This window comes from Galleria mellonella, unplaced genomic scaffold (assembly GCF_026898425.1).
Source record: "Galleria mellonella isolate WM207_F2 unplaced genomic scaffold, CSIRO_AGI_GalMel_v1 utg56, whole genome shotgun sequence".
Classification (NCBI taxonomy): domain Eukaryota; kingdom Metazoa; phylum Arthropoda; class Insecta; order Lepidoptera; family Pyralidae; genus Galleria; species Galleria mellonella.
The window spans coordinates 2373952-2399340 of NW_026442117.1; the positions used below are offsets into that span (position 1 = coordinate 2373952).

The 25389-nt window shown below is 33.5% G+C and overlaps 2 protein-coding genes across 2 annotated transcripts in view; one reads left to right on the forward strand and one right to left on the reverse strand.

Moving 5' to 3' along the window:
- The window catches only part of LOC113512569 (protein dachsous), a 424518-nt gene extending 415851 nt beyond the window's left edge, over window positions 1-8667 (forward strand). Inside the window, exons 12-16 of the mRNA XM_052899094.1 lie at window positions 24-744; window positions 1205-2331; window positions 2757-3047; window positions 4138-4429; window positions 5357-8667. Of these exons, the coding sequence (XP_052755054.1) occupies window positions 24-744; window positions 1205-2331; window positions 2757-3047; window positions 4138-4429; window positions 5357-7982 (5057 nt within the window). The 3' untranslated portion in view covers window positions 7983-8667. The remainder of the gene's footprint in view (window positions 1-23; window positions 745-1204; window positions 2332-2756; window positions 3048-4137; window positions 4430-5356) is intronic.
- A 1553-nt stretch (window positions 8668-10220) lies between these two features.
- Window positions 10221-25076, reverse strand: LOC128201610 (excitatory amino acid transporter). The gene is made up of 8 exons (XM_052899095.1): window positions 24721-25076; window positions 23101-23238; window positions 21790-21998; window positions 21150-21321; window positions 20171-20365; window positions 18763-18897; window positions 16796-16901; window positions 10221-16305 (listed from the first exon to the last, which is right to left on the reverse strand). The coding sequence occupies exons 1-8, from the start codon at window positions 24984-24986 to the stop codon at window positions 16177-16179; spliced, it is 1350 nt and encodes a 449-aa protein (XP_052755055.1). The 5' UTR covers window positions 24987-25076; the 3' UTR covers window positions 10221-16176.
- Window positions 25077-25389: the final 313 nt, after the last annotated feature.

A 25389-nucleotide genomic window follows, 5' to 3' on the forward strand; every position in this document is an offset into this window, starting at 1 on the left:
AATGACTAACTTCATTGTTCCAGGAAACTTGACTTACATGATACCATCTGGAGTAGCTGACGATAAATTTACAATAGATGAACGCCTCGGCACTGTTACGGTAAAATCTAAAATAGACAGGGAACAAAAAGACCATTATACATTTCCAGTCTACGTGACAGATTCTAGTACATTCCAATCAACTACCAATTTCGACGTCACAACTGTAACTATCAGCATTACAGACGTGAATGATAACCCACCGAGTTTCAAAATAGGGTCTTGTTATCCACTGGCGGTTCCAGAAAATAACGAGCCAGAAGTTATTCATACTGTAGTAGCAACCGATATGGATATAGGAGCAAACGGCGTTATTACTTATAGTATAATATCTGGGAATAACGGGAACAAGTTTTCAATCGATTCTACGACAGGAAAGCTCACCGCTAAAACATTAGACCGTGAAACGCAGGCGAAATATCATTTGACAATAACGGCTTTTGATCACGGCTCACCAATCGCTTTACAAGGATCTTGTAATATTACTGTGATGGTTGAAGATCAGAATGATAATGATCCAGTATTTGATACGGGTCATTATTCAGCAACGATACCAGAAAATGCCCCTATCGACACCTCAGTAATAAAAGTGAGAGCAACCGACGCCGATTTGGGATTCAATAAGCGTATCGTTTATTCATTGGCAAACGAGAGTCAAGGACTGTTTAGAATCGATAATAAAACTGGAATAATTTTTACTACTGGGTAAGTCTTATTTGTTAATATAATTAGATTTAAAATTGTGGTTTTATGATAATTACATATTATTATTTTATTCATATGTTAAAAAAATCATTATAATGTAGTTAAGTAGTATAAAAGAATTAGCTAATTCCAATATTAATTAAAGACTATTTAAAATATCTTTAAACAAATCTCTCTATTTTGACTTCCATTAGGTACTACGATTAGGTATTTTTTTATATAATAACAAAAATATTCAAATGATTTGAAGATGTAGAGTTACGAGTTTTTTTTTTGTATGTATTGAATTATATATTACACAATATATTATACTATATACTTGTATCAAAAAGTGTACGTTGGTATTAAACAAATTTTATATTATATTTTAATAGAGCAAAATCTTAAATATATACAGTACATACATATATAAATTTTAATTTACTGTAGGTATCATCAAATAATTTATTTTTCTTTTTAGGTCATTTGATAGAGAAAAAACGAATGTTTATCATTTTGAAGCTGTTGCTACCGATCAAGGTCGCTACGTCACTCGATCTCAAAGGGTTTCAGTCGAAGTTACAATCGATGATGTTAATGACAATAAGCCGGTGTTCACGAAGTATCCATTCAAGGAACAAGTAGCTACATTAACACAACCAGGACAAATTCTTCTCCGCGTGACAGCTACTGATTATGATATAGGAACCAATGCGGAAGTGCTTTATGAACTTTTGGATTCATCCAATCATAAATTCCGCATCAACCCCACGACGGGGGTACTTACAGCGACACAAAGTCTCGCCAGTGAAAATGGAAGACTAATTCATTTGAAAGTCATGGCCAAAGATAAAGGCAACCCGCCCCAGAGCTCCATTGGACTTATCGAAATCAGAGTCGGAAATTTTTCCGATCAAACGCCCACTTTAAATTTCCAAAACGCCACGTACAATGTCAGTATTGAGGAAAATATGCAGTACGGCAAACATGTGCTTCACGTCACAGCGGTCCGTAGCGACGGTCGTCGGCAGAGAATCTTTTATGAAATCGGCAATGGAAATGATCAATACGCTTTTGAAATCGACTCTAACACGGGCGTAATAAGGGTGAACAATTCGGCGAATTTGGATTATGAATCGTATCCGGGCCCTAAGCGGCAACTCGTTGTGGTCGCGCGAACAGAAGGCTCGCCGGTCTTATACGGTTATTGCGACGTAATAATAAATCTGCTCGACCAAAACGACCATGCTCCCAGATTTACACAACAGCAGTACATAGCGAACGTTCTAGAGGGCAACGCTAAGGGCGAGTTTGTCGTGCAGCTGGCAGCTAAGGACAGCGACCGCGGCGTGAACGCACGGATTCTGTACCACATAGTCGACGGGAACCACGATAACGCGTTCGTCATTGAACCGGCTTTCTCGGGATCGGTTAAAACGAATATAGTGTTGGATCGCGAGATAAGGGAGACCTACAAATTGACGGTTATTGCTACTGACGAAGGCAATCCACAGATGACTGGCACAGCTACTCTAAGGATCAATGTAGTAGACGTTAACGATAACCAGCCCACATTCCCGCCACCGAACCACATCTCGGTATCAGAAGGTAAGTTTTCAAGTTTTTACACTGGTTTACGTATTCGGTTTTAAATTGCTGTAGCACGGCCTATCGACTTTTCGAAATAAATTGGTAGGACAAAAAGCAACTCACAAAGAGGGGAGGCATTTTACATAATTTGTATTCCCGACTTCGGGACGGTTTACATCGCGACTTTTCGATTCCAACGCTGAGATTAAATAAAAGCGACTCCTTTGGATCAATATTTATTGGACGGTATTACATTTTTTCCGAGTGCATGTTTTAGCGGTGCCTCCCCAACTGTCCGCGCTCTTCCTCTCTCTTTTTTCTTTTGTTTTTGTATCATTGTACGTCGACATTGGTTTTGTTTTAGAGTATTTTATTTTGCCGATCGTTAAAACGGCAGTCAAACGAGTAGTAGTAGTTTTATGTATTTGTTTTGTTTTTCACAGGAACGGAAATCGGGACTGTTCTTACATCTGTCACGGCGAATGACGTGGACACATATCCTCCACTAAAGTACTCGATATTACAGGGAGACAATATGTTTTCTATAGACCGATTCAGCGGCAAGGTTGTCCTTAATAAGCCATTGGATTTCGAAGCGAAAAAGTTGTATCAGGTCAACATAACTGCTTCAGATAGCGAGCACGTCGCAAAAACTACACTCACAATAAAAGTGACAGACGTAAATGATAATGCACCTGTATTTGATGAAATCTCTTACAATAGAATATTACCTGGTGAGTAAATATTTTTTTTGTCACGTGGCCCAGGCATGGAATAAGCCACACTTTTTTCCCCGAAGTTACCGATGAGGTGGCCAAGGGAACTTAATAGTCGAATGATAAGCAGCGGCGTCCTTCATAATATATAAGTAAAGGCTAACTGCAGTTGCTTATCCGCCTGCCAAGGGTGGCGACTACTGATAAAAACTCTCTTATATATGTTCAACACCAGACAATTAACGGCTGATATGATGAAGTAAATTATTTATTACAAATGTCATATTTTAATTGGATTTGTTTGTTTTATTTTAGTTCATTAATTAGGCTTAAATTGTTACTTAGTAGATGTATGTCAATTATGGTAATTGAATTTAAATATTCATCAAGTTATATATAGCAATCTGATATTATAATAAATATAAATACTAATTAATTTCGGCTCAGCGTGTAAGGCGTTAATTATCAATATTCATTGCTTTCACGCTTATTTAAAAACATTATTATGATGTGATTACCATTATACCTATTAGTATATGAAATTTTAATACGCATTAATGACCAAAAAGTGTGTCGCTTTACATAAGCGATGCACGTAGTTAAAAAAAATTAAATAGAATGTTAGGAAATAAACTTCACTGATAGTCTGAAGACCTTCTAGTTTTTTCCATATTTATTAATTAATTCTTAACACTCAACTTGGCCCGTATGTATTTCCCGATTTGTTGATTCGTTAAAGAGATAACAAATAAATGAACTCACTTTCACATTTATAATATTAGTACAGGGAAATAGCTCTATCTGTTAGTCCCCAGAATATACATTTAAATCTAGTTTCTCATAAGACAAAGTAGCCTAATTATAAGGATTACTCTAACACACAAATCAGTGTAACCCCATGTGGAGTGGAAATAATATAGCTAGCATATAATTTATACATATTAAGCGTAGATATATATTATAACTAGCAACTGTATTAAGCATATGATTTACGATTCCGTATACACAGTATTGGTTAATTAAACTATTGCGTTAGACATCTTCCAATTCTCTGGTAATTGTATCATTAAATCTTTATTTTTTTAATTAGTATTAATTTGCATTTCAGAAGGCACAGGTACCCTAGAAATAGGGTCAGTCAGCGCGAAGGATAAGGATAGTGGTGAAAATGGCAAGATAACCTATTCGATTCTTCGGCCAACTAACGGCTACTACATAGATGCGACATCTGGTGTCATTTTCGTCAACTACAGCACTCTGCCTTCTAGTCAAAGAGACACGCAGTTGGCTATAGTGGCTACAGATTATGGAAAGCCCAACAAGAGTTCTGTGGCTGCAATCAGAATCAGTACTGGTGCTTCTTCGGAAATAAAACCATTTATTGGACAAGATACATATAGGTTAGTACAATTTTACTATATTAAAACACTATGGACAATTGTGACTGTACAAAAATTGTCAGCAGGGATAGCTCTCTCTCTTTCTCTTACGTGTTTCTACCATGAAGCGGTAATTCGGTTTGAAGGACCCACCCTTTTCCTATCCCAACATGACAGTAAAATTACAGGATACAATGGCATAACATCTTAGTTCTCAGGAATAGTAGTGCACGATGCTCACGATGCACACTTTCCATCAAGTGGACCGTCAACTTGTTTGCTATTCTGAGTGTCATAAAGAATATATTAGAGTACTAAAGACTATAATAATTTACACAATGGAAAAAGTCGTTTGTATATCGTTGTACTGCTCGTGTTCCTAGTTTCAAGTAGCTGTATGTTTGTAAGAGGGAATGTGGAAAGGTATGGAGGCAAACTTAGTTCTCAGGAATGGCAATGCACGAGGCATCATAGGCGTCACAGTATACTTATACTGTTTCGATTCCGGAAATTACTTAAAAATAAAATCTATATTAAATTATAATCTAAATTGTTCTTAGAAAATTCTTAACGCATTTACAATGATTAGGTACGCTAGAAATGTCAGTCTCAATTTAAATAAAGATGTTTGTCATATTGCCAACGCTGTGTCGCATGTAACAGTCAGTAACGTGACTTTAACTCTATTCCACGTGACTAAAGATAGGCTATGATCTATATAGTACTAAATTTTATTCAAATTCGTTCAAATTTTATTTATAATGTTAGTAATATTAGCAAAAATACTACATATTTATAATAAGCGCTTTATTTTAAACGATCTGTAATCGATACAATTAATTACTATTAAGACTGTTGCAAACACATACTCCCCACTCATACACACTAATCATAGAAACACTTCCTTATATGTTAAATTTAATTGAAAAATTATTTTATTACTTTCAGGATCACAGTCAATGAAGATACAGAAAAAGGCTCGTCACTTCTACAAATAGGCGGTATCAATGATGTTTTGAAGAAATACAACTTAGATTTTCATGTAATATCTGGTAATGAAGGAAATACATTCGATGTCAATTCAGAAGGAGCACTAATACTTATTAATAAATTGGACAGAGAATCTCAGGATTCTTACACCCTAGGTTTGGCTGCAGTAGAGCAAGGGAAAATATTTTTTAACAATCAAAATAAAACATCTGTAACAGTTTTCGTCACAGTCACAGATTCAAATGATAACGCACCAGTTTTTTCTACAAATGATTTTGAATTGACTGTTAGTGAAGATGTCAAAATAGGATATACCTTAACTCAATTATCTGCAACAGACGGCGATTTATATGGAACACTAAATTCAGCTGTGGTTTATAATATTACATCAGGAGATGATGAGAATAACTTTTATATTCATCCTACTACAGGGGTCTTGACTGTTAATAAGTCACTTGATTACGACATTGGAAAAACTGTGTATAAACTTATTGTAGTAGCTTGTGATCAAGGAATGCCATCTCTATGTAATGCGGCTTATATAAAAGTAGATATTATCGATGAAAATGATAATATGCCAACATTTCCTGTTAATGAATATTTTGAGACTATTGGAGAGAATGAAAGAGTTGGTACTTCTGTGTTTACAGCAAGAGCAACAGATTTAGATAAAGGAAGATACGGGAAACTTAACTATTCGATTGTACCTGCATCTACTAATTACAATAGAAATGACGATTCATGGAAAATGTTTCAAATTGATTCGTCATCTGGTTTAGTAAATACTAATGCAGTTTTTGATTATGAGCAAAAGAATAAATATGAATTTACTATAAGAGCTTCAGACTTAGGTGGCAAAAGTTCTACTGTCAAAGTAAGAATAGATGTAGAAAGTAGAGATGAGTTTTATCCACAATTTACACAAAAGACGTATAATTTTGGTATTCCAAAATCAGGCCCATTGCCTGCAGGCTATGTTATAGGACAAGCGACTGCTACTGACAGAGATAAAGGAATAGATGGCCGAATAGTATATCAACTTTCAACGTCTCATTCTTTCTTCAGAATCAATAGGACAACTGGTGTCATAATTTTAAAGAAAAAAGTAGAATCCGTATCAAGTCTTTTTAGATCTGATAAATCTATAAGCCTAGTCGTAACGGCTAGTTCTGGAAGACAAGGTTCACTGACAAATAAGACTGCAGTAGAAATTCTACTAGACCCTCTTGCTGTTGTATCAGACAGTAATCAATTAAATGATACAACTGCTGCTTCAAGTGGAGGACTATCAGATTGGGCCTTGGGATTGTTAATTGCATTCATATTTATTATAATAATATTTGCTGCAGCATTTTTATTCCTGCATATGAAGAACAAAAGACACAAAAAAGTGAATAAACCAGGCTTAAGTTCTGAAGGAGTTGGTGCGGCCAATAGTTACGTAGATCCAAGCGCTTTTGATACAATCCCAATTAGAAATACAGGTACTGTGTCAGGAAATCAGTTTGCACCCCCAAAATATGATGAAATTCCTCCATATGGCCCTCATACAGCTAGTTCTAATTCTGGAGCAGCAACCACTTCAGAACTGTCAGGGTCCGATCAATCCGGTTCTAGTGGTCGAGGTTCTGCCGAAGATGGTGAAGATGGCGAGGACGAAGAAATTAGAATGATAAATGAGGGTCCTCTCCAAAGAGACTCGGGAATGCATAGGCAACCAAACGGAGTTGACGACGATAATCTTTCTGATGTCTCAGTTCATAATACTCAAGAATATTTAGCTAGGTTAGGAATAGTCGATACAGGTACTGGTGGAGGGGCTTCAACCTCTTCAAGAAGATGTTCAGAAAATGTAGGAAATAAGGATACAATGCTACATCACGGAACTATAGACTCGATGCATATGTTTGATGAAGATGGTGGGCATGAAAATGATATAACAAATCTTATATATGCAAAATTAAATGAAGTAACAGGTAGTGAAAGAGCCAGTAGTGCTGACGAAGCTAGCGCTGCTGTAGACAGAGCTATGGCATTGGGAGCATTTCCTAGTACACCTGGTGACAATACAGCGGTACCGACGGCTGGACCGTCAATGACTGGTAGTCTTAGTTCTATAGTCCATTCTGAAGAAGAGCTTACGGGTAGTTATAATTGGGATTATCTTCTTGATTGGGGACCTCAATATCAGCCATTAGCTCATGTATTCTCTGAAATAGCTCGTTTAAAAGATGATGCAGTTTCACTCCAAAGCGTTAACAGTGGCGCGTCTAGTGCTAAGAGTAAAGGTACATCAATATCAGGTGGAAAAAGTGTTCCACCACCGCTGTTAACCACAGTAGCTCCTAGAAGCTGCCCAGCTCCTTCTTTATCTTGTAGACAACCTCAGCATTTATTACCTAGGTCCCCTATAAGTCATGACGTACCTGGTGGCTTCTCAGCTGCTGCCGCTATGTCTCCATCCTTCTCCCCTTCACTATCACCTTTAGCAACAAGATCTCCGTCTATGTCGCCTCTAGTAGGCCCAGGTCTTCCACCAGCTCCCGCTAGTAGAAAACCTCCACATTCCACAATGAGGATATGAAAATTATTGTATCGTTTCCTAGGATTTTGTACATACTTTAATTACTATTTGCTCGTAATTATTGGTAGTATTATTTATTGATTACCGATGTGATCGGTCTAATTTCTTTTTTTTTTATCTCATTTTGTGCATTAATATACGACTGTCATAAATGTGCTCAAAGTGATTTATTAAGCGCTTATTACCGGTTTTTACGGTAAATGTATATAAAACTTTATTCGGGTTAACTCTATTGTAAATATTAGTATGTATACTTATTAGTGCCTTGTACAATTTAAAACGAAGACTGCCATGATATTATAATTATAAAACAAACAGCTTTATTTAAGCTATAAGGATATGCAATTTTTAATATAGGCTTTATTGAGAACGATGTATTTTTATAAAATACATTTGCAAATTTGAAAAAAGAATTTTGTATTTTATATAACTTTTTGTGCCTTTTGTATTGATTTCTAGAAAATCATTTATGTAAAGACCTAATAATGTACTGTGATTTTCGTATAAGTATCGAAAATGGCGGAGAATTTATTCAGAATTATTTAGCAATAATAATGTTGTTAGTTTTACTGGAACGTTGAATAATTCTGAATGGATACTTGATGTATATAATGTTTATATAATTATCTTTAAGTCCAGATTGTCAGTGGAGTGTATAAACATGAATAAAAATGTTTAAAAATTATTTATTGTTTTATTATATATGTTGTATTTAACGTGTGTATGTATGTGTGTATATGTATGTGTATATATATGTGTGTGTGTATGTATGTATGTATATATATGTATGTATGTGTGTGTGTATATATATGTATATATATAATTATTTATAATTTATATAAATATTTATTTAAATTTCTGTCTTGCACTACTACTGCCCACTCACTACTTCCTATGCCACTGTGTTAGGTTGACTGGAAGAAATCTCTTTTAGAGATAAGTTCGCCTTTGCTAACATTGTTATTAACTTATTGTTGTTACTGTATGTTTTAGTGCAATAAAGAATATATATATATTTATTACTGACAATACTGGAAATTAAATTATTACAAAGTGATTATATCACAGTTGAAACCTGTCTATTGCATCACATAAAGTGATCCATAAACTGCATAATTGTAGCAATAATATAAAATAAAATTCAATACTGCAAGAATCAATATAAAAAATTGAACCTGAGTTTAGATATATCCTTCGCTTTTTAGGAATATTGAGTTAGCGTTAACTGCTAGTAGTGTTCTGGGTGACAATCTTTAATATCGCAGATAAAAAGATATTAGTATCTTAAATAAATCCCATCATACAAAATGGTTTAAAATGGACGAGATAGATTATATGGTAATTTCATTTCAAATAAGTGAGAAATCATCAAAATAATGTTAGTAATCATTCCAAATTTGACATTTTGGATTCAGAAATCAGTTCTTTAGATAAATAAAAAGAATTCTAGTTTGATGAATGTCCAATCCTTTAACAGGTTATTGTGCTTGGTAATATTTATTACTAATTATATTCACTACTCTTACTTATTCAAATTTTTATTTCTATGCATGTAAACTTAAAAACAGGTATTTTTATTTTTTGATAGATTCATATCACGTAAAAAACACGACTTATTTTTAAAATATTTATAAGAATTCAGAAACGTTTAGGTTTTTAATTTTTATACCTTTTTGCAGTTTCAGAACAATCTAATTGTAGTACAAATGTTAGTCTTAAACATACATTTAAAATTACTTGATTAATCTGATTTTATTTAGAAAATATATTCTTAAATTTATTAAGGTTATTAATAAACATAGCTCCATTGATAGATACCATCAAGAGATTTTTTTCTTAATGTTATCCCCTAACATACCAGTATCATCCGCTACCAACAAGAACTTTACCATTATAAGAATTTGTTTTTATGCAACTTAGAATGGAAAACAAATTGACGACGCACTGATGGAAAGTGGTAACCGTCGCCTATAGACATGAGCAGTACCATGGGCATAACAGAGTATACTGTTTCGCCCATAATACTCAACATGCATTGGCATTCTTGAAGACTAAGGTGTTATACCTCTGTACTCTGTAAACTCACAGCCACATTCCACTCTTCAAACCGAAACACAGCCATGCAAACACAACTGCCTAACGGTAGAAACACGAATGGGACAGAGGTGCACAAGCAAACGACTTTTGTACAAAGTCTCCCTCTAGTAAATGTTATACAAATAATACAACTTAAACATGTCATTTTGTATTGGTGTTAGTATATTCTCAACAATAATTGCTAACTGGAACATTTTTTTTTTCTCTTTAAAATGTCATCAAAACATCGTAATTCAATCACAAATGCTTATAATTACTATTTGCTTAAAGCTAAAAACTACATTTATACTTGAATTATCAAAGGTGTGTAGTTAACATCGTTCTTATATTTATTAGTGAACACTTAATTAGATCATACTAAGTACCTATATGTCCATACAACAGCTGGATGAAGTCTCATACATTTCATCGAATATATAAAATGAATAATAATGAAAATAATCATACAATTTATAAAATTATACATATATATATATAAGTGTAGGCATGTTTTGTAACGTTAAAAATATGCCATTTGGTTAATAATGATAAATTGATACAATAATATTGAATTAGATAAAAGGATTTATACATTAATTAGACAGAGAATTTATTTAGTGTTTTTTTTTTTATAATATAAGGGGTTAATATTTAGTACCTCACTTAATTAACAATATTAAGTCGTGTAAGCACAATAATACCTACTACTTCAGTGCTTGTAAATTAATAATTTTGAAACTAAATCCAAAAGAAGTTTATACAAAATAACAATGGTGTCGATTCAAAAGCAACATGCTCTAAGACTAAAAGAGATTAAGGCTGGGTATTATCTATCAATACTCGTATCTATATATCGCAGCTACAGTAACTAAACATATACTGGCTCAATAACAGATATATAAGATATTGTTTATACAATATATAATATCGAATTGAAGAACCCGTTCGTAACGAATATAGATTTTTTTTATACCACTGAGGTGGCAAACAAGCACACGGCCCACCTAATGGTAAGTGGTTACCGTAGCCTACGAACACCTGCATTACCAGAGGTATTACGTGCGCGAACGCAATTTTGAAGAACCCCATGCTGTAGTCTCTTGGGAAAACCTCGGCAGGGAGCTCATTCCACAACCTGAGTGTTCATGAGAGAAAACGTCTCTGAAACCGCGCAGTACGTGACCACTGAGGCTGTAGGACATGAGGAGAACAGGAACTCCCTGTCGATGATGTAGATATTTAACTGATGCAGGCGATATCGCAATGGGTGGACATCAATATCCAGAAGAACTTAATATATATATATATATATATCGGATATATAGATAATACTCATCTCTAAAACAGATATTGCAGTAAACTATTACTCTAAAGACTAATATAAACTTAATTACTTATTCATAAACACGTCAAACTCTCATAGACCTATTTTAGCTATTGAAATGTTTTGTCTTTCTCTTTTGTGAAAAACTTTTAACTTAAAAGAAAGCAACAAAATACTTCTATAGCTAAAATAGGATTGTAAGAGATGTTTGTTTTTATGAATCCCTTATTTAGTTGGTGAATTTACAACTGGCTAATAATTGAACCAGAATTACTTTAGATTTAGTAAATGACAAATCCATAACAAAGTAGTTTAGTTAAGCTATCAAATTAAAATTTTAGATTCAGGAATAGAAGCTTTAGAAAATATTGCTTTAGAATCGACACAAAGTAAGTTTTATTGGTCGAACCAAAAACTATAAGATAAGTTTATATAATAGATTATTGTCTATTAACTATATACAGGCATTAATTTTATGTAAAATATTGTAAAACTATATACAGGCATTATTTTTTTGTTAAAATATTGTAAAATATACAAATTGATAATATACACAATATATTAATAAATATTGGAATTTATAAAAACATAATCACAAAGAACTTACCTCCTTATTCATAAAAACTAAAACCTGCTACAAATCTATTTAAACAATTGTTTTTTTCATGCAACTTAGAATGGCAAACAAGCTGACAGCCCACCTGATGGAAAGTGGTAACCGTCGCCTATAGACATGAGCAGTACCATGGACATAACAGAGTATACTGTTTCGCCCATGATACCCCCCATGCGTTGCCATTCCTGAGGACTCAGGTGTTATTCCTCTGTACCCAGTAAATTCACGCCATATCCCACCCTTCAAACCGAAACACAGCCATGCAAACACAACTGCTTCACGGTAGAAACACGATAGGGACAGAGGTGCCCAAGCAAACGACTTTTGTATAGTCTCCCTCTGGTTTTAGAATTATTTTGTTTAATTCCGCTACCGTTAGTATGTGTGTGACTGCCAACACTGGAAGATTGACCATTACTATTGCAAATTAAAAAAAAAAGAAATTATTTTAACTATTACATTATTTTGTACTTTTTTTTTTGAAACCCAGAATTTAGCATAAGAGAAAAAGCTAAAACACCAATAGTTAAAGTAGGGTGGGAAAGGGATATTTAGCAATGGAATTTGACAGCCCCATTGCTAGCAATATCAGGCCTATCAGGTCAACTTCCACGTGGTTCCCCCTGGAAACCATCGTGAACAATTCTCGTTGAATTCGTCACGATGGGCTAACTGACCTGCTTCATCCTCACCTATCATCCTTCACTGGTGCCCCGCCGTTGTATACCGATAGTGCGGGTGGGGTTACTATTTCATTATCACCTATAAAGAAATATCTAAAATAGGTTTATGAAGTGTTTAAAGTTTTTACGAATAAGGGCTTTTAGGTACAAATTATAACCAGAAGAAGAACCACTGATATTTTTACACAAGCAAATCGTTCGGACAGTGATTATTAGTGTCAAATATTTTATGTTCTAATAAGGCTTTTAATGTGATATTAAAATTTAAGAAAACAAAAACCTTGAAGTCATTTACGCGATACTTTCTGTAGTTATTTTGAAGTAATATAGCACCTATGATCCGGTATTTTCTACATATATATATGTATACACAAATAATATAGTATTTATACATAAAATCCTGAAAATTTTACTCGTTTAATAACAGTCATGTGGGTAGAGTTCATACAAATTATAACAGGTCGAATCACGTTTCTTTATTATATATACATTTTGAAAAATTTGGATTGGAACGTGTGAAAGATAATATGGCCAAAATGGGAGTGAATGTGGAAATGATTGCGAATAGAGAAGAACGGAAAAGAAAAACATATTACGCCGATACCAAATAATAATCTGGATAAGGATTGAAGAAGTACCTATATTTTTATTCATTTCATTTGAATCGAACCATTTGACGTTCTATTGTTCCTGCCTACTCTAATAGGAGACAGGTGTCGTACAGATACGTAGGTATGTACTTTTATTCACAAATATGGACTTTATATTTAAACTTGACAAATAAATCACGTGATAAACTAGTAGATACTGATAATAATAATGACTGTATCTATCCAATTAAACTTTGCAGTCAGGCATACAGCCCGCCTGATGGTAAGCAGTTACTGTAACCTAAGAACGCTTGCAACACGCGCGACCTGTAAATGCATTTAATGTTTTTGTTAGCAATCGTAAAAGGGGAAGTTTTTTAATTCACCTGCTTTTCTGTGTATCTGTTACGAGATATCTTCAGCTAATCCGGAATCAATATTAAACATTATTTTTAGGTAATAAGCAGAATTTGGGAAGTAAAATCTTATATTTTTTAATTAGATAGCCAATCAGTATTATTATTATGGAAAGAGAGGCTTTTTTCAGGCAGAAAAGCCTGCGACAATACAAAAGATTACGGAAAGCATGACGATTTGTGCTCGCCATTTTTTCAAAATTTTGCTACTAATTCCTTACGCTATCTGTAGATGAGAATGAATTGATAAATAAAAATAATCATATAATATCGATAATAACGGGAAAGTGGCAAAATTTAAAGCTGTTAATACTCATTTACATAACAATATAATGATTTGATAATAAAATCCTGTACAATATATATAATACAGTAATTTTTTTTACTTAACAATGCAAAGAACAAAATGTATTGTCAGATATTTATTGTGACAAATTATGAAAGAGTACAAATATTGTAATAATATCTATACTGTGTATATTTATTTTTTTCTCTACATTTTTGTTAATTCAATTTGAAAAAAAAAAGTTATTTATTTCAGTAGTAGGGATGAATATATCACAATATTATCAAAATGTAATTTTTAAAACTACCCACATATGTATATTAAAGCAATAACTTTACGTAAATGATTATGGCTCTCCTTAAAATTAAGTGCCTTTATAATAACTAAGTCACCTTTGGTATAACTATCATTATTACGTAGTGATTACTCGCTCAGTGGACAGCACTACTGTTCCGTGTTATTGTTAATTAACTTATCACTATGCAGAAGGTATAATATAAACTAAGGTACAGCTCGATTCTATTAAAATGTATTTATTCACAACATTACTATTGATAATTCAATTTTAGAACTTTTATTATTTTTATTTAGAGAAATAACTATGTATTATACTTAGTTATTTGTCTACTTTTTTTTTAATGAGTAAATTGACATTTTTAAAACTTTCATTACTAGGTACTCGTTTTAATATTAATAATAAAAGGTGGTAAAAAAGGATAAACGGTTGAACGGTCAAATTCCGCAAATTTGTATATTAAATAGTCAATAAAACTTATAAAGTCGCAGAATTACTTTTTTCAATACATTGAGCAATACATGGATATAACGTTATAGCTGCTAATAGCTATAAGTTGTAACCGGCGATAACTAGCTATCGCCGGTTTCACTCAGGTACCTGCACAGAATTACATCATAATCGTCATTCCACCTATTAACTGTCAAGTGGTGAACAAAGAATTATCTACAAAGACAAATCTATTAGGAAACATATTAAACAAACTGACCAAGAGCATCTTACTGGTATAAATTGTAAATAAACAATATCTTTACATAGGAACTATTTAAAGAAAATTATAAGCAGTTATCTTAATAAGAACATTTTTTTTTATACAACTTAGAATGGAAAACAAGCTGACGGTCCACCTGATGAAAAGTGGTAACCGTCGCCTATAGACATGAGCAGTACCATGGACATAACAGAGTATACTGTTTCGCCCATGATACCCCCCATGCGTTGCCATTCCTCAGGTGTTAGGTGTACTCACAATACTCAGGTGTTATTTCTCTGTACCCTGTAAATTCGCGCCATATCTCATCCTTCAAACCGAAACACAGCCATGCAAACACAACTGCTTCACGGTTGAAACACGAATGGGACAGAGGTACCCAAGCAATCGACTTTTGTACAAATTCTCCCTCTCCTCAATTGAAGCCAATACAAAAATTTTTAGAATATTTGTTGGTCTGTCTGTGTTTGTATGTTTGTTCCACTATCATGCAAATACAACTGCATTAAATTGAATATAGTTTTCATGATTATATTTCTGGTGTAATTTGTATCACGATACACCATCTAGGAGTGGTAATCTATTTCCAAAGTCCACATGTACGAAGTTGAGTGCAAAAGTTAGTTTATACTTTGTCAGTTTATAAATGAACATTAGAATAAAATAAGTCGTAATATTTGCAATATTGGAATTGCGAACTAAAGACACTTACTTGATAGAAGCACAGTATAAAGAAACTTCTTACACTGTGACAGAAGTGATAATTATTGGCTATAAACAAGAACAACGCCAAAGGTTTCATAGAATACAATAGCTTATGGTGCTCCTCATGGAATACCATTCACCATGACTAAGGTGTTTTGTATCCTTACCCTGTAAAGATCATTGACATTGTATTGTAATATACTTGTTACATTACATTATTGTTTATTCTTTTTTTCTATTTGTTCACTTGTAACATATTTGTTCCATTACACGACCATGCTCTCGGTCAGGACCCACCTTTATTACACATCGTTATGTAGTGTAGCAAAATAAAAAATAAAAATTGTATAAAATTATTTTAGGACGGGCAACAATGGACAAGTTGCCGGACTCGTGTTTCTTTTACAGTCACTCGATCAATCTGCTAAGACCCTCACACCGGAACCTTCGCGTAATATGAATACTGCTCTTAATGTACTAATTGTTTAAAACTAAATCCTATTAGAGTTACAATGGTTCTGGTGCATATCGATGATGACCTCATCACATATAGTCTGCTTCACCACACCGATGTCTACCTCTTTGTTAGGTGTTGGAGTCAAGCAATTGACAGCTGGGTCCTGCAAATAATATTTTCTTTGTATATTCTGAACATAAACAATCGACTAATCAGACATGACATCGTCGTTCGTGATACTCCTCATGTATTGTTATTCCTGAGGACTAAGGTGTTATGCCTTAGTAATTTCACTGCTATATCTTACTCTTCACACCGAAACACAGCTACTGGGGGGAAGGGATTGTTAGCAATGGATACTAAGAGCCCTATTGCTAGCAATATACTCAACCAGGTCGACCACCTTGTGACTACCCCTGGAAACCACCGTGCTGAATTCTAAGTGTATTCATCACGATGGGCTAAATGACCTGCCTTTTTTCATCTATTATCCCTCATTGGTGCCCCATCAAGGTATACCGTTCCATTCCATTCTCATTCATTAAAAAAACAACTAGTTTAAGACAGAATTAAGAATGATAGAGGTACACAAGCAAACGACTTCTGTACAAAGTCTCCCTCTAGTGAATTCTATTAAAACAGATTATACTTACAGCTGAAACAGCATCGCAAGCCATCAACTCGTTTTTAGAGAGATGCTCGACAACGGCAGCTGCATAGCAATCGCCCAACATATTGTTCGTTGTACGTATTCGGTCTCTGAAATCGAAAATGGAAATATGTAGATAGCAAACTTACTGTCCCCTGCTGAAAAAAAGCCTCTCCCCTTAGGGAGTTTTGTCACGCTTTGCAAGGGGATTGGCAATCGCAGTTAGGATTTGGAGATATTTTAAGAGAGATGCTGCTGCCCATCCCTCGCCCTCCTTAGTCGCCTCTTACGACACCCACGGGAAAGGAATGTTTGCCCCATTCTATACCGGGGCACACACCTTATTTATTTACTCGTTTAATTCGTTTGTGTTTTTTAATGTTTCTAATCTCATAACTTCGTCAACTGTAAACCAATTTGAAAAGTTTTTTTTTTAACAACTTAGAATGGCAAACAAGCTGACGGACCACCTGATGGGAGTACCATGGACATAACAGAGTATACTATTTCGCCCATGATACCCCCCATGCGTTGCCATTCCTGAGGACTCAGGTGTTATTCCTCTATACCTTGTAAATTCACGCCATATCCCACCCTTCAAACTGAAACACAGCCATGCAAACACAATTATTTTACGGTTGAAACACGAATAGGACAGAGGTACCCAAGCAATCGACTTTTGTACAAAGTCTCCCTCTGGTTCTTTGTTTATCTGAAAGTATATATTTATAGATTGGTCCCATAGATTTTTTTTTAAATTGGTTTAGTAGTTTATAGATAATTGGTTCTGTCCCAATTAAAGTTGGTGTTCTGTGGTACACAATCTTTAATTATATAACTAGTCTCATAATCATTATTATAAGCATACACTACTTCGGACGGAGACTTAATTTTTCCTCCAAATAGTACACGATCTAATCAAAATAGATAAGCGGACACAAATTTTATTAATGATACGCTATGGAATAATTTGTCTAGGATCTATCGTTTTATCTATTTGTGACGTAGATTAGTAACATGTTTTCCATTACGGTTCAGTCTAAAGGTGAAAAGATCACGAGTGTAATCTCTAATACAAAAAAATACACGCATCCTGTTTTGTTAATAATATAATATTTTCGTTACTACCTATTAGTATCGGTGAGCCAATAATCTATTGTTTTGACTTAACACGCAATAGAAAACTACTGATAAGTAGTTTTACTTTTTTTTTTTATAAAAAGTTTATAGAATAAATATAGATAGTGAGAAGCATTTGTCGACTATTGTTATTATAAGGAACTTAACACTTTATACGCCCACCTTTCCTCAAATATATTAAAAGTTACAGTCTATTTCCATAAAATTTATTCAAATAAAAATTGAAATTTTTACAGAAGCACTATCTATCTATCTATTTAAGAGCTGCGCTCTTGTCGGTGGAGCTCTTGCCACTCACTACGATATTCAGCGAGTCTCTTCACCTCTTGATACGACACGACACCAAGTCCTTCCTTAATCTGCCTGATGTAACTATGTCTCGGTCTCCCTCTCCCCTTCTTCCTTCTATCTTACCTTCTATTATAATGTTCATAAGTTCGTCGTGTCGTATCAAGTGTCTCAACATTTTTCCCCAGAAGCACTATCTAAATAAAATTTGTAACAAATTTTCAAATTTTTATTTCTATTGAACTACTGTTGAACATCAATAGATTGTCGTTGAGCCAATTATTGATTTATGCACATTCTCTGAATTTCTGCTTACCGTTAAAATTATATACGAAACGAGCCTACTGCCATCATTCGGATTAATATAATTTGATATCAGTTTTTTCCATTACCATATAAAATTTTAATGATCCCAGATTTTAATGTTCTATCTAGCTATCAAACACACAAGCAAAATAATTTTCACGACGAAATAACAAGTTGATGAGGAAATCACAGGGTCAATGAATGGTTAATATAATAATGAAATAACTTAATACTCACACTAGCCAATCGACAGCAAATAACAGAGATACATCATGTGTGGGAGCATCTACAGCTGCCAACACTACAAGTAGTAACACCATAGCGGCTGACGGCACAGATGCTGATGATACTGACGCCGCTGTCGATGTTAAGCTGGAAAATAATGATGTTTCATTAATAATAGAAGGGATTCATTAAAAAGCAAAAGCAAAAATTAACATGCTTACAACTATAATATCTAATTCAGTTAAAGATATTTTGTCGTATATTGTTACTGTAATGTATGTAATACTTGATATACCAACATCTTAGATTATATAGATTATCATCATCTTCCTATCCTTATCCTAATCATTTGGGGTCGGCGTAATATGATTTTATCCATATTACAAAAACATATAGTTTTTAATTTTACTACCGACCACCTGCCTGACGTTAACCCTCATTGGGAACACATTTGTTGGTGGTTTCCGCTACCTACGGTATGGAGGAAAGGATTGAGGAAAAAAGGAAGGAAACGTTGGAAATGCGTAAAGGAAATTGGTGAATGAGAGGAAGAAGGGACTTATGTGGGAAAGAAAGAGGGGGGTACTACAGTTGCGGAAAGGCATTAAAAAGATACAATAATGATAAGACAAAATAAATATATAAATTATAAAGGAATCACTCATAACTATTTATCACGCAAAGCTGTATGAAAAAGTTGACCCGTTTTTCTCGAAGCATTCTATGGAGACTATCTATATAATCTAAAACCTACATTAGGTCGAGCTTATTAAGATTAAATGTAAAGTAAAAATAAGTAACAATCGAACGATAAATTGTTTCTTACCAGTAGAAACAATTATCAGTCATTTATTGCATTGTTACAATAAATTACTGACAAACGCAGTATAGGACGACGCCCACTAGAAAAGTGACGACCTCAAATGCATTGCCGGGAATCAGTGGATGCGACTTACGACTTGTCTTTATGTTAGTCTATGGAGGAGGCTTACGTTCAATAGTGGACAGATAATGGTTGGGATGATAATAATGATGAATAAATGACTATCAACGGATATGTATGGATGCAAGAAAGTGATTTCTATTGAAAAAATATTAGTACAATGATTAGCTTAAAATGTTTAACAGAAGAATAATATATAAATAAATAATAAAATTTCGCTATTGTTAGAATACTCATATTGAAGTAATATAGTTAATAGAAGTCTAAATATATAAATAATTTAAGTAATATTAGGGATAATAGGATTGTTTTTAACGAAAAATAAAAAAAAAATAAAAAGTAAGTTCATCTTAAGTCATTTTAACTACAGACAAGAGTGAAAAAGGAAATATTAATTAATATTCTTACAAATGTAATTTCAGAGACATCGATAATAATAGCAGATAATATGATTTCATTGATAAATAAATTACTCACAATATTGTTGCTAGTTGTGCAAAGCCCAAGTGTATACTATTCATCTGGCATACAAAAATACTGGCTACAGACAGAAACAAGGCTGTGCCATCCATATTGATGTTGCAACCTATTGGAAGAACAAATCGAGTGATGCGTGGGTCGATCCGGAGAGGACCTTCCATACTTCTGAAGGTCACTGGAAGGGCTGCGGCTCTGAAAAGTTACAATAATAACTTCATCATCATTGATAAATACTCTTTATCATTTCCTCTGAAAGATTACTGTAGTAAACTTATCATAAATACAAACAATTATAATAATTAATTATCATACTGAATTACTACTTCGTCTATTGCTACTTCTTGTAAATTACAAAGATAAAAAAAATATTATGAAGAAAGGTGGATTTGTGTCTTAAAAAGATCTCAAAATTGAACCGAACCTTTTTCGAAGAGTACAATTAAAATTTAAAAGAATAACATCAGAAATGAACTTAGGAATTAGATAAGAGGTAATCAAAGGAAAGTAATGTTCATATTTTCCACTACGCAATTTAGATAATGACTTTTAAAATTTAATTTATCTATAATTTTCCATGATCAATCACTCAAAGCTATCGTTATAATCACTCTAAGCTTCATATAAATAATATGAAGTCGAAGTTATTTACATATACAATACATTTTCCATTTTTATGTTAACTGCATATATAAAATGTACACTTTTCTACTAAATAGTAAAATAACGAAATTAGATTTAAAAATTGACCATGGAAAAACTAAACTAAAAAGAGAATAAGCAGCAAAATGCACGTTAAGGTAAAGTGGCAGTTATTCGAATATTACAGAACAATAAAGAACGAAATATTAACTATACTTAAAATGAAGTGTAAGATGCAACTGATTCAAAAATTTATTTAATATATATATTCGAAAATATAAAATCTAATAAACGTTTGTAATTAAAAATTTCTGTAAAGATAGATACAAACACTTACGTAGAAGCAGTGGCAGACGCAGTCAACATGGCTTGTGTGAGCCCCAAATAGAACTTATACGGATTCTTCTTGAGAAATGCAAAATATATAAGCTGCATCACGATCAGTTGATAGAAAAACACACCGACGGCGACTGTAGCTATAAACCATGCCAGTTGCGACATTACTGTAGCTGAAATGATAAAGATATTTGTAAATTTTTGAGTTTCTCGGTGTTAAAAGAGAATTTGCGTTCTTTAGTTACTTGGATGTTGAAATCACTAGTTATATGTAATATAAACATATAACTTTATGTTACTTCTGGTAATCCAGAGGCGGATTTTATGCAAAAGCCATTTGCATCTGCGCACTTCTAATTTATTTGTTTCTTCTACAATGTAGTTGTGCTTGTATGTGTGTATTTCGGTTTGGAAAGTAAGATATGGCAATAAAATTACAGAACATCGAGTAAGTAATTTTTGTGAGGTCCATGTTACTAGCTCGTTGGTTACCACTTATCCTCGGGTGGATTGTTTGTTTTTGGTAACATTTAAAAGTTAATTTAGAAATGAGCATGTATTACAGAAAATATCTTAAAAACGATAGTAGTTAAAGTTTTATTTGTAATAATTTTAATTAATGTTACAAATTGTAATCTTACCAACATTGCTAACACCAAGAATCTTGCCAGCTATAACACTGCTAACTCCGAATGGTGTAAACCACATCACACCCGTCACCATCTTCATTATCACCTCGAATATTGCCTGGAAGAAGTCTATCACCACCTGTCCTTTAGGCCCAAGGGTGCCCAGAAGACTTCCAAAAACTAGGCAGAAAAATACTAAGCCAAGAGTGTTAGTACCAGATCTGAAATTTTCAAAACAAAATAGTAACAGTCTTATAAAATATTTGGGGTATTACTGAGGCAGAGACCTTTGAAAAGTTCATGAGTACCATTGTATTACCCCATGGAAGTTAGAATTGATGAATTATGGAATCGTAACTAACTTAGTCAAAGTTCTCGTTCAGCCTTCTTTAATAACTGTCATTTAGTTATAAAAATTGGCACCAACAACTTTGGCTTTGTATCACCTATGTGTTTTAAAAGTTAACATTTACGAATAATTTCTAAATGCTTCTTTTTTAATCTGTTACATCAAACACAGATTTAAATATTATTAATACAATAATATTGCTAAAATATTAATTTTAATATGTTATAATTCATTATTGTTATAATTTGTTATTATTTATGGTATATGCCGTATTGGCATTACTTTTCTGTAATTTTATGTGTTCCTAGTACTAGGTCTTCAAATTACAAACATAAGACACTCTGCATGATTTAATACACTTGTATTGTTGTGGTATTTATTTCGCTACGTAGTACGTAGAATCTGCAATGAAGACATCGCAGGTAAATGGTTCTACTGCCATATCTCCCTCATTTCGAACTCTGGGAGGAAATGACCATAATAGCCCAAAGAATAAGTCGTCTCAAGCATTAAAGAACCAGCAATAATGTGAAAAACCCAAAACAGAAAATTTCCTCTTGTCGGTACAAATAATTCATGCAATTTCTTTTAACCAATTCTATTTTAGGCCATATCTTTGACCTCCCTATACGACATGATACCTAGTGTGTCCTTTATCAGTTTCATATAGTTATTTCTGGGTCTACACTGTAAAGAGTGACAACCTCCAATGTTTTCTAAGGAGTCGATAATTTAGAATTGTTCTTATTGAAGTCTATGGTTAAACTCTATGTTCCGTAATGGGCATGATGATAAAAAAATATAGACTATTTGTTTTTGAAGTAAAATTAGAATTGTTTTAGAACTCAAAATTTATGAATCTGCTTGGCAACTCATTAATTCTATCCGAGGTAATCGTTAATGAATAACAATGATATCTAATTATGTGAAGTATCAAATATTATTGTTTGATATCGTGTAAATTGTATACTAACCTATAGGATACAACTCTTACCAAGTTAGGCAGAGTATCATTTTCAGAGAAATTCCTGGCAAACAACGTTGGCGGTTCAGTGTACACTGTATGGGCTTGTTGGAATGCAGCCTGGACGATATTATCTGGAAATATATTCCTGAAAACAAAATTGATAATGAAAAATTAATAACTACGTTTACTTCTTAGATTATATAGATAGAGTGTCTCCATAGAAATTTTTCGAGGAAAATGGATCAACTTTTTCATACAAATTACGTGATAAATAGTTATGAGTGATTTCTTCGTAACTCCTATATTTATTTTGTCTTATAATTTCTGCATCTTTTTAATGTGTAAAAACTCATTTTATTTATTAAATAATACATTTTATGCATATAAGTATTGAACACTGATAAAAAAATGAGTCGGCTAATTTGACAATTAGCTGACAAAAAGTTGACCCAATATTGAGGCTCGATGCACTATCTATATAATCTAAGGTTTACGTATTGACATAAAAAATAATAGAGAACTATAATTTTTGATGATATATTTTTACAGCGTAATTTCCTTTTTCATAAAAACGTCAAACATTTCATAAACCTATTAAAGCTACTGAACTATTTTGTCTCATTTTTTTGTACTAAATTCTCAGTTTGAATGACAGTGACAAAATAGTGTTTTAGGTGGTTTTAGTTTTTATGAATAACGAGGTAAAAGCCTTTATTGCGTTTAATCACGTTATTTTTGAGCAAATCAATAAACTATGACTCAAAAATGTTTTAAGTGATCCTAAGTTCGAAAGCGGTAAAGCTATTGTTACAATAGAATATGAAACTATTATAACTATCAATTTTTAAATGTTCGATCAATTTTCAGTAATCGAAACATTTTTAACAAAACTCATTAACCGTTAGCATGAAAAGGTAAAATATAAAGTCTAAACTACGAATACTGACGACTAACTAACTAACTATACGCCTACGCCCCTGGCATTAGGCGTGCGTTGCCGACTCTGAAGAAACCTCTTTTTCTTTTTTTGAAAAACTCTATGCTGTATTCTCTTGGAAAAATCTCGACAGAGAGCTCATTCTATAATCTCAGTGTTCGTGGATTCGTGTTTCAAGATATTCCAGTTCAAAATTTTTTTTTTTATACATCTTAGAATGGCAAACAAGCTGACGGCCTACCTGATGAAAAGTGGTAACCGTCGCCTACAGATATGAGCAGTACCATGGACATAACGGAGTATACTGTTTCGCCCATGATACCCCTCCATGCGTTGCCATTCCTGAGGACTCAAGTGTTATTCCTCTGTACCCTGTAAATTCACGCCATATCCTACCATTCAAACCGAAACACAGTCACGCAAACACAACTGCTTCACGGTTGAAACACGAATGAGACAGTGGTACCCAAGCAATCGACTTTTGTACAAAGTCTCCCTCTGGTTATTTAATTCTTGATTAATATAAAAAACAACACTATTTGCCATATAGATGACTAGGGCTATATCTAATCCTAAACTTTGATTCTAATTCTAATATTTGTTTGTGTTAGCTAGATTGGGGTACATCGGCTACTTACATCTCGTAATAAGATCCCTTTCTATATTAAATTCGGCTCTTTCTCAACTTACCTTCCAATATCAAGTATGCTATCCAATATCTTGTGGTCTCTTTTATTTTCAACTAAAGCATGGTGATCATCTCTTAACTCTGGCTGTCCAGGATGTACCATCATAGCTAGCAATATTCCAAGGAATGCATTGAACATGGAAGTAAGTATAAAGTACAGAAGTGTCCGTATAGCGATCTTTCCGCTCATCTTGGCGTTGAGGCTTGCTGATCCAGCAATCAGACTGGCGATGATTAGAGGCAGGATCATTAACTTCAACAATCTCATGAAGAGTTCTCCAGGATACGAGATTATAATGAGCGCATCAGGGCCGAGGTGGTAAGGGCGAAGGCCGAATCCTGAAATTTATTTTTTATGAATTAGAATAAGGATTACTGCTAGTACATAAGTATAGACAGTGGATAGGCACTGGAAGAACAGACTCGTGTACCAATAATATGCATTATACACATTCCTATTTTATAATTTTATTAATATATTATTTTCATCATCATCATTATCATATCAGCCATTAATTGTTCATTGCTAAACATAGGATCATTAACCCCCATTATGGGGATAAGGGGGGTTTGGCAGTAGTTGCCACGCTTGTCAGGCAGGTTGGCTTTTGGTAAAGCTGCTTGCTAATTCCTTGATTATTGAATTCCTTTAGTCACCTTACGACACTCAC